The following is a 10,430-nucleotide window of genomic DNA, read 5'->3' as shown; positions in this document are numbered from 1 at the left end:
TGTTTCTTCCAAAGTTAGTAATTTATGTAGATTACTAATCTATGAATCCTTTAGGTAATTTACATTTCTCTAGAAGTCATTAATTTCATCCAGCTTTCCAATTGTACTCATATGTAGTTATGGAAATATTCCTATCTCGTGTTGGTTTTTGCTATTCTCTCAGTAGTAGTATTTATTTGTGCTCTTCTCTCCAGTCAGTGTGGGGTCGTTTGGTTCAGTGATCAGCTCTTAGGCTGGTCACTTCCTTTCTCATTTCTACTTAATTCCCTCTATTGTCAGTATTAATTCCTCTCTTCTAATTTCTTACGATTAAATTTGATGCTGTTTTTGAACGTGTTGTTCTCTATAATTCATTCTAAATCAGTGAACTGTAAGAAGATATTTTATTTGCTGTCTTAACTTTAAGAGTGTTAAAGGAAAAACCTGACATTTTAGATTTAGCAGAGAAATTTATCTGAGCAAAGATCGATTCAAGAATTGGAAAGGACTCAGACTAGGAAAGGTTTGGCTAGTTCTGCTCTGCAACAGCAGGTAGTATTTATAGACAGAAAAGGGAAGTACAGAGATAACTTGATTGGCTACAGCCCCACCTTATTTGGACCTGGCCTGATGAGTTGGGAGCCTGAAATTGGCCGAAGCCCGGACACTTGGGGTTGGCCAAGACTTAGTTATTATACTTCCTTTTTAATAGGGAGGAATTTAATCTTAATTTTTACTTCTCACACAGTTTTATTTTTAATGATAGAAAAATTTCCTTTTCTTATACACTTATTTGTTGGTGTATTATAATTTTATATCATAATGTAGCTCATAGTGATAATGACATACATGCATACAGCACTTAGCTGTTATACTTCTAAGGTAGCTTTCAGTTTGTTACATACTAAGTTAGGATGCAATTCTTCATGTATGAGCTTAAAATATGGATACAACCTCAGGCAAATGGCCTTCTGCTTATTTAATTAACAAAGTAGATTATTCATATATTAGAGAGCTGATGGATCTAAAAGGACGATTTTATAATAGTGTAGACGTCTTCTTTCCTAAGCAAGTGATTGTTGAAGTGAAGGTACATTTCAATTGCAATTATTCAAAATTAAGCTCTCTTGCTAAGCTAAAATTGAGTCTGAAATAGAAAGAAAACAGGTAAAACTCAGTATGTTTTACATGAAAGCCCTTTTAGGGAAAATATTACATTTTTGTATGAGAATATTTTTGTGATATGTTCCTAATACGTTCAATGTTTAGTTGATTGAAATACTACTAAAATATAAAATCAGAGTAAGATTAAAATTCTCAGATTATAATTAAAATTCTTATTCGAATATTGGCTAAGCTTAAGAAACCACTGCCTAGTACTTGGGAGGCTGCGACAGGAAGATGGCAGGTTTGAGGACAGCCTCAGCAACTCAGTTCAGCAAGACTCTCAGCAACCTAGCAAGGCCCTGCTTCAAAACAAAGAAATAAAAAGGGGATGGGATGTAGCCTAGAGGTATAATGCTCCTACGTTCAATTCCCAGAAACACACACACACACACACACACGAAACCACTTGTGCAATATTAACATGATAGATATATACACTTCTCATATCCAGCTAAGCCTTATTCAAAGTAATACTGTGATCAGAATTTACAATATAAAAAGAATATAAATATCACTTTAGAAGAATGTGGCGGTTAATTCCAACTCCAACATAGCTCTAGCAATAGGTTATTAAACGGAGCCAAGTCCTCACCTGAGTCCCTAACCCTCAACATACCAGCAGGAGATGAAGTGGGCAGGTAGGAAGATGGGTTTTTATTTTTATTTTTATTTTTTTAGTTTTGAAACACATTACACTGTGTGGCTTGAGGGTCTCAATTGCATTTCAAATGCGTCATGTCACAATAAAAAGTAGTCTTTTTCCAACTAGGAACAATCAGCCTTCCATTTTTTACCCATTCAATGATTCAAAGGTTATTAATAAAAATATTATATACAGTGTGTTCGCCTGTTTTAAAATTCTTCAAATGTTTGCCAAATGGCTTGCTCATAATCCTTGCTCAGCCTACATAATTCATAATCCTTTGGTTTGGCTGCACTTTCCCAGCTTTACCTTCTACCGTTGTCCCACATACATCAGTGCTGCAGTTACATTCAAAACCGCAAGTGCAGCCAGGTGTGGAGGTGTACATCTGCAATCCCAGTACCTGGGAGGCTGAGACAGGAGGATCACAGGTTTGAGGCCAGCGTTGGCAATATAGCGAAATACCTTTTCAAAATACAAAATAAAAAACAAGTCTGAAGTTCTTTGAAATGTCCTGTATCTAGCAGGTAATCTTTCTGCTTGATCTCACCTCTGCCTGCCTCTGTTTTGTTTTGTTTTGTTTTGTTTAAGACAGGGGCATGCTATATTGCTAAGGCTGGCCTCGTACTCCTACACTTAAGTGATTCCCCCTGCCTCAGCCTCCCCAGTAGCAGGGACTACAAATGCCCGACACAGCACCCAGCTCTCCTGTCTCTTTTTCAATGGTCCTTGATTCATTATTTCCAAGTGTTCTAAAATGGCTCTGTGTGTGTGTGTGTTTTATACTGGGGGTTGAACCTAGGAACATTCTACCTCTGAGCTATACCCCCCTTGCTTTATTTTTATTTTTGGTTTGAAACAGGGTCTCAGTAAGTTGCAGGGAGCTAAGTTGCTTTGAACCTGTGATCTTCCTGTCTCAGCAACTCAAGTATTGGGATTACAAATGTGCACCAAAAATGTTTTTATCTAAAAAGAACAGAGCTGGGCATGGCGGCACACACCTGTAATCCCGGTACTTGGGAGGCTGAAACAGGAGGATTGCAGGTTCAAGGACGGCCTTAGCAACATAGTGAGACCCTGTTTCAAAACACAACACAACAAAACAAAAATAAGGCAATGGAGGTGTAGCTCTAAGGTAAACTGCCCGTAGGTTCATATAAAAATAAATAAAATATTATAGAACACTGAAGAAAAAAATTGAAGAAGACCTTAAAAGATGGAAAGACTTCCCATATTCTTGGATAGACAGACTAAATATAGTCATAATGGCCATACTACCAAAAGTGATCTATAAATTCAATGTAGTTCCTATCAAAATAGCAATGTCAATAGTCACAGAGTTAGAAAAAAATCACCCTAAGCCAGGCTTGTTAGCTTACACTTGTAATCCTAGTACTTGGGAGGCTGAAACAGCCAGTGAGGTCCTCCGAAATTTAGTAAGACCTTATTTAAAAATAAAAAATATATAAGCGGGGCATGGTGGTGCACACTTGTAATCCCCATACTTGGGAGGCTGAGACAGGTGGATTGCGCAGTTAGAAGCCAGCTTCAGCTACTTAGTGAGGCTCTCAGCAACTTAGTGAGACCCTGTTTCCAAATAAAATATAAAATAGGTCTGGGAGTATAGCCTAGAGGTAGAAAGCCCCTGGATTCCATCCCCAGTAGCCCCCCACACACACACATACACTAAATAAAAATAAAAAATAAAATAGGGCTGGGGGTATACCTCAGAGATAGAATGCCCTTGGGTTCCATCCCTAGTGCCACAAAAAAGAAAAAAGAAGACCCTAAAATTGATATGGAAGAACAAAATACCCAGAGTAGCCAACCAAAGCCATCATATGTATTAAGAACTATGTGGGAGGCATCAAAATACCTGTTTTTGAATTACACTATAGAGCTATAGTAACAAAAGCAGCATAGCACTGGCACAAAGACAGAAACATATACCAGTGGAATAAACAGAAGACATGGAGGCAAACCCTCATATTTAGAGTCAGTTGATTTTTGATAAAGATGCTAAAAGCACATGCTGGGACAAAGAAAGCCTTCTCAAAAATCAGTGTTGGGGAAACTGAATATCCATGTGGAGAAGAATTAAATTAGACCCCTATGTCTCGCCTTGAACAAAAGTTAACTCAAGATACATCAAAGACCTAGAAATTAGACCAGACACTTGAACTACAAGAAAACATAGAACCAACTCTCAAAAATGGAGGCACTAGTACAGATTCTAAAGGTCTGGAAATAAAATTGAGAATCAATAAATCAAATCAACTTGAAAAGCTTCTATACAGCAAAGGAAACAACCCAAAGTATGAAGAGATAGATCACAAATTGTTTTTTATTTTTTATTTTGAAACAGGGTCTCGCTAAGTTGCTGAGGCTAGTCTCGAGTCTATGATCCTACTGTCTCAGCATCCCAAGTACTGAGATTACAAGTGCGAGCCACCATGCCTGGCTGTAAAACCCTGTTTCAAAATAAAATTAAAGCCGGGCATGGTGTATACACTTGTAATCCCAGAATTTGGGAGGCTGAGACAGGAGGATCATGGTTCGTTGACAGCCTCAACTACTTAGTGAGGCCCTTTGTAACTCAGTGAGACTCTGTTTAAAAAATAAAGAATAAAAAATAGGGCTGGGGGTGTAGCCAGTACTTGGGAGGCTGAGATAGGAGAATTGCAGATTTGAGGACAGCCTTAGCAATTTAGTGAGGCCCTCAGCAACCTAGTGAGACTCTGTTTCCAAATAATAAAATTGGTTGGGGAGTGTAGCTCTGAAGTAGAATGCCTCTGTGTTTAGTTCCCAGTAAAACACACACACACACACACACACACACTCTTACAAAAAAAAAAAAAAAAAAAAAAAAAACGTTGTAAATTTGATAAAGCTGACCTGGCACCTCCTTTATCACTCTTCTCTGCACCATGGCTTCCTACTTCTGAACTTTCCTTTTGCAGTGTTTCTAGGATCTTCTTTTTCTTACTATTAACAGTATCGTGTCCTCAGCCCCTTGCCTGGTGTCCACAGGCACCTCAAACTCGTGCACCCAATTAAACTTCGCTTCACTCCCACGGCTGCCTCTCTTTTTGGCTGATGCCATCACCAGCCACCCGGGCCGCCAAGTCAGGAAGTCAGATGACGACTCCTCTCAGTCCCACAGCCAGTCTAAGTTTTCCCAGCTGCACCTCTGAGACCTCTCAACTGCATCCACTCCTCTCTCCGCGGACACTGCCCGGTCTGCGCTTTCCGCGGTGGGCTCTCACTAGCCCAGCCAGCCACTCCACCCTCTAAGGGGCAAGTCTGACCATGCTCCTCTCTGGGCGTCCGCCCAGCTTCCTCACTCCACTCTCCCAGCCGGTCCCTCTGCTCTCCACTCCTGTGGAGAGCCGGAAATCCTCACTCCGCTCAGCTCTTTTCCTGCCAAGGGTTTTCATCTTCTTTTTATTATTTTTTATTTGTGGTACCAGGGGTTGAAGCCAGAGGCATTCTACTCTGATCCACACCCCCAAACCCCGCCCTGTTTTTTCTCATTTTGAAACAGGGTCTAAGTAGCGGAGGCTGGCTGCGATCCTCCTGCCTCAGCCTCCCAAGCACTGGGATTACAAGGGTGCACCTTCCTTTTGTGAATTTCAACTACTCCTCAGAGAGGAAAAGAGCTATCTCAGCACACTGCCATCATTCCTCCCTCCTTCGTGCACCATTTATACTTTGCACAGAGCTTTATGACACAAGATCAGTAGTTTTTTTTTTTTTTTTTTTTTGGTGGTACTGGGGGTGGAACCCAGGGGCTTTTCTACCTTCGGGCTATCCTCCCAGACCTATTCTATATTTTATTTGGAAACAGGGTCTCACTAAGTTGCTGAGAGCCTCACTCAGTAGCTGAGGCTGGCTTCGAATTTATGCGATCCTCCTGTCTCAGCCTCCCAATCGCTGGGATTACAAGCGTGCGCCACCATGCTAGCTCACTATTTGGGAATTTTAAAAATGATTTCTTCCCCTTGATCAACTAAGATACTCAAGGCAAGGATAAAGTTCTCTCCGCTTGTCTTTGTAGCCCCAGGTGTAACAAAGTTCAGGCCCGTGATGAAGAGAATGAATGTTATTTCTGATAGAAGTTTAAAAACTCCCATTTTCTCCCATCTGATCATTCAAGAAATCCTATCATTTCCCATCCACCCCCCCCCAATACTGAGGATGGAATCCAGGGGCATTCTACCTCCAATCTATACCCCCAGCCCTATTTTTTATTCTTTATTTTGAAACAGTGTCTCACTAAGTTGCAGAGGGCTTCACAAGTTGCTGAGGCTGGCCACAAACCTGCAAACCTCCTGTCTCAGCCTCCCAAGTACTGGGATTGAAAGTGTGTGACACCACGCCTAGCCACCCTGTAATCTCAAACTACCTAATGCCTGTTTCCAAATCCTTCTCCATTCCTTGTTCCTATGGTTGACAAAAGTTACTGTAACTACATCCTGTCAACGTGCTTCTCCAAGCCAGGTCATCTTCATTCCTGTGCACAGTTTTTTCTCTGAAACATATATGGTTATGTTGCCTAACTACTGAAAAAACAACTTTGATGATTACTTATTGCATTACAGGTGGTTATTTTCCAGAAGCATGGAAATTGTCTACTGAGATTTAAAACTAAGCAGGGTATGGTGTGTAAGCCTGTAATCCCAGTATTTGGGAGGCTGAGACAAGAGGACTGAGGTGTGAAGTCAGCCTCAGCAATTTAGGCTCTCAGCAGTTTAGCGACATTGTTTCTAAATAAAGAGTAAAATAGGGCTGGGCATATAGATGGGTGGTAAGAAGCCCCTGGGTTCTCAAATGAATGTTCCCTTGCATAGAGCTTTTTTTTTTTTTTGGTGGTACTGGGGTTCCTGGAAACCCTACCTCCAGGCTACACTCCCAGACCCTTTTTTATATATGTATATTTTTAAATTTAGAAACAGGGTCTCTTAAGCCAGCGCAGCTGGCTTTGAATCTGCGCGATCCTCCTGTCTCTGCCTCCCAAGCGCAGGGATTACAAGTGGGTGCCAACACACCCGGCTTAGACCTTCTATTTTTTTAAAAAAAAAAAAAAGGCATGGAAAACGGTGCAACAGATTAGTACCTCATGATAACATATGGTGTTCAGAACAAATGACTGTGCATTAAGATGGTGGTTGCTATTCAATATTTACAGATTATCAATCATTTGTTGAAAACTTTGCTAATTTAGAAAAATTCTATCCTAAAAGATTTATTTGACATAGTTTATATAATTTAGCTATAAAGTTTTGAGAGCTTTTCTTTTAGGAACTGGGGATGGAACCCAGGGGCATTCTACCTCCAAGCTACATCGCCAGCCCTATTTTTATTCTTTATTTTGAAACAGGGTCTAAGTTGTGGAGAGCCTCACTAAGTAGCTGAGAGTGGCTTTGAATCTGCAAGCTCCTGTCTCAGCCTCTCAAGTACTGGGATTACAAGTATGTATCACCTTGCCGAGCAAGGCTAATGTATTAAGTCCCATTATCCTAAAGGCCAATAGCCCCCAATATCAAAGTATTCACTCCCAGTGGCATTCTGTAGACAGGTGGTTTTTTTTTTTTCATCTTTGCCTCTCTCCCTCTCCTCCTTTCCTCTCTTCTTCTTCCTTCCATCCTTTTTCTTTTTTGTGTGTGCTCCTGGGAACTTTCTACCTCTGACCTATACTTCCAGTCCTTTTTATTTTTTGAAACAAGATCACACTAAATTGTGGAGATTGGTCTCAAGCCTGTGATCCTCTTATCAGCCTCCCAAGTACTGGGTCACAGGAGTGTGCCACCATGCCCAGTTTTATCTTTGTCTTTCTACCAAAATTGCAGAGAGAAAAATAATCGGATCCAACAATATGGAGCTAAAATCTATAGACAAAGCTGGGTGTGGTGGTGCACACTTATAATCCTAGTACTTGGGAGTCTGAGATAGAGGATTGAAGGTTCGTGGTCAGCCTCGGCTACTTAGTGAGGCCCTTTGCAACTCAGTGAGACCTTTTTTCAAAATAAAGACTAAAAAATAGGGCTGGGGGTGTAGTTCAGAGATAGAATGCCCCCGGGTTCCATCCCCAGTACTGCCAAAAAAAAAAAAAAAAAAAAATAGGGCTGGGGTGTAGCTTGGAGGCAGAATGCCCTGGGTTCCACCCCAATTTCTGCAAAAATAAGATAAAATAAAATCTATAGACAAAAACTAAACAAAAAGAAATAATGTACATATAACTAAAACCCAGTAGCTAGAGTGGTGGCACACACTTGTAATCCCCATACCTGGGAGACTGAGACAGGAGAATGGCAGGTTCGTAGCCAGCCTCAGCTACCTAATGAGGTGCTCCCCTGTTTCAAAATAAATAATAAAAAATAGGGCGGTGTAGCTTGGAGGTAGATTGCCTCTGGGTTCCATCCCTAGTACCATAAAAAAAAAATAAACAAAAAACCCAGTGACTTTCCAACTGCCATACGTACCCATTTTTAAGTTAATATTTATCAGCTTAGTGCTGGAGCACTTTAAAAAATATCCCTAACATGAGGGCGAGGCGTGATGGCACACGCTTGTAATCCCAGCATTCGGGAGGCGGAGACCAGAGGATCGCAATTCACGGACAGCCTCAGCTACTTAGTGAGGCCCTTCGCAACTCACTGAGACCCTGTTTCAAAAATAAAAAGAGTAAAAAATAGGGCTGGGGCTGTAGCTCAGAGGTAGAATGCCCCTGGGTTCCATCCCCAATACCGGGAAAAAAAAAAAAATCCCTAACATGAAATGCAAAAGAGAGAGTGATTAACTGTAAGGGACTCTACATAGAAAAGATGGATAGTTCCTCCACTCTTTTTGAACAGAGGCAGATGCCTTTCTCCTCATATATCCCCAAAAGACAAATATAGAAAATCCCATGTCTTATTAACAAGGTAAAACTTGAGATGTCCTTGTTTTCACCATCTCCTAGACCTGAACTGATGGGAAAGCAGAGGTTCTTTCCCAGTGCTCAGCTCTCAGCCTACACCACCCCACCCTGACTTCAAATATCCAGATCGACTCTATAGAAACCGACACAAGCACAGTTAGTTTTTTTTTAATTGTTAGGTTACTATGGTACCATATGCAGAGCAAAAAGTAAGGGGGTAAAAGGATTAATCTACGTGTGCATTCACAGTTTAAATTCCTGAATAATAAACAAATGAACAAATGATCAGGTAGGAAAGAAAAACTGAAGGGTTTTCCTTACAATTTTTCTAATTTCTCTAATAATTATAGAAACCATGCTCAAAAACTTTATAAAAACACTTTTTCCTACATGTGATAGCATATGAATAAATAAACTATGTTTACCTCAATAAATTGGAAAGACTCCCTCCATATTAAGGACAGTCTATATCTGGCTAATGCAATTATAATTTAGGTATAATATAGATGCATCAAAAATAAAGGGGTGGCACAGTTTAAAATTTTTTCCAACCACTAGGACTCTTAATGCTCGGTCTCCAGTTCCAGAATCGTCCATTCCCCTTGAGGTGAACACTCCTCGGAGGAGAAGCTGGCCATGGAGATGCTTGCTGAGGAATTATCAAGTGGAGAGGAGAGTTCACTCGGGTTCAAGACGTCAACATGTGCCATGCCCTGAGGTTTTGAGCTATCTCGTGCTAAAAGGAGTGTCTGACTGATTAAATACTGTGCTAAATTTAGGTCTTCAGGAAGAGAATTGGTAATATTTAAGTTTGAATCCTGTTCAGAGAGCAGCTGCTTTAGGAGGGTCCAGTCCTGTTTTGCAAAGTGTTCATTATCTTCACAACCCGTATCTGTAACTTGTGTTTCTGATTCCGTTTTCTGCTCAAACGCTTCTGTTACATCCATCTCATATATTGGAGAGAGGGTTTTTGAAGGCCGCTGGTCATACATGCAGGTTTGTGCCAGTGTGTCACAACCATCTATGTTTCCTGAAATAATTCATAATACTACACAATGTAAAAATTGCACATGTGGGTACCCTTCAGAGTTTTGTAGAACGGTATTAACACAATATAACAGTGATAGCCCCCCCAAAACACAAAATGGGAAAAATAACATTTATACAAAATTGACAACATTTCCGAGTCATTTCTTTTTCTGTGTTAAAAAATTCAAGGGTAATGTTTAGCAGCAAAATCAACATAGGCAACTAACAATAATTCTCTATAATTTGAAAACGTATACAGAAAATAACAAATTATTTAAACATAAACATAGAAAGTGCACATATATCTAATTCACTACAATAGAAACTTAAGGAGAAAAAAAGACATAATTATTTGATGATGACTTTTAAAGCAAGTCAGTTCCAAAAGGGAGGGGATAAATACATTTTATCTAAAGGCTTATTTGTATATTGCACATGCAAAGGGGGATGCAAGCAAGGACAAACAAAAAGTACAACTTTTAAAGATTTCCTATTCTTATGATTTTGCTGAATAGGGATTATTGATCCCTTTTTTCTTAATTATGATACACAATAGTGACTCAGTCAGCCACTACTGTATATTTCAAATGTGGGTCATTCCTCTGACTTACTATAAGGCAGACAAAACACAAAACAATCAGACAGGAAATCACCAAAGCATATGAAGTAAGCCTGGGCTTTTTTCATATATTA

At 40.0% G+C, this 10,430-nt stretch overlaps 1 protein-coding gene across 1 annotated transcript in view; it reads right to left on the bottom strand.

The window, feature by feature from the left end:
- Positions 1-9,271: 9,271 nt before the first annotated feature.
- BTBD8 (BTB domain containing 8) overlaps positions 9,272-10,430 on the bottom strand; it is a gene marked incomplete at both ends in the record, with an annotated part of 92,238 nt that continues 91,079 nt past the window's right edge. The window contains one exon of the mRNA XM_080693076.1: positions 9,272-9,738. Within this exon, the coding sequence (XP_080549202.1) occupies positions 9,272-9,738 (467 nt within the window). The remainder of the gene's footprint in view (positions 9,739-10,430) is intronic.

Source organism: Muscardinus avellanarius (genome assembly GCF_963383645.1).
Source record: "Muscardinus avellanarius genome assembly, chromosome: 3".
NCBI lineage: Eukaryota > Metazoa > Chordata > Mammalia > Rodentia > Gliridae > Muscardinus > Muscardinus avellanarius.
Note: the sequence above shows the minus strand (reverse complement) of the source record. Positions and strands in the feature narration are given on the sequence as shown.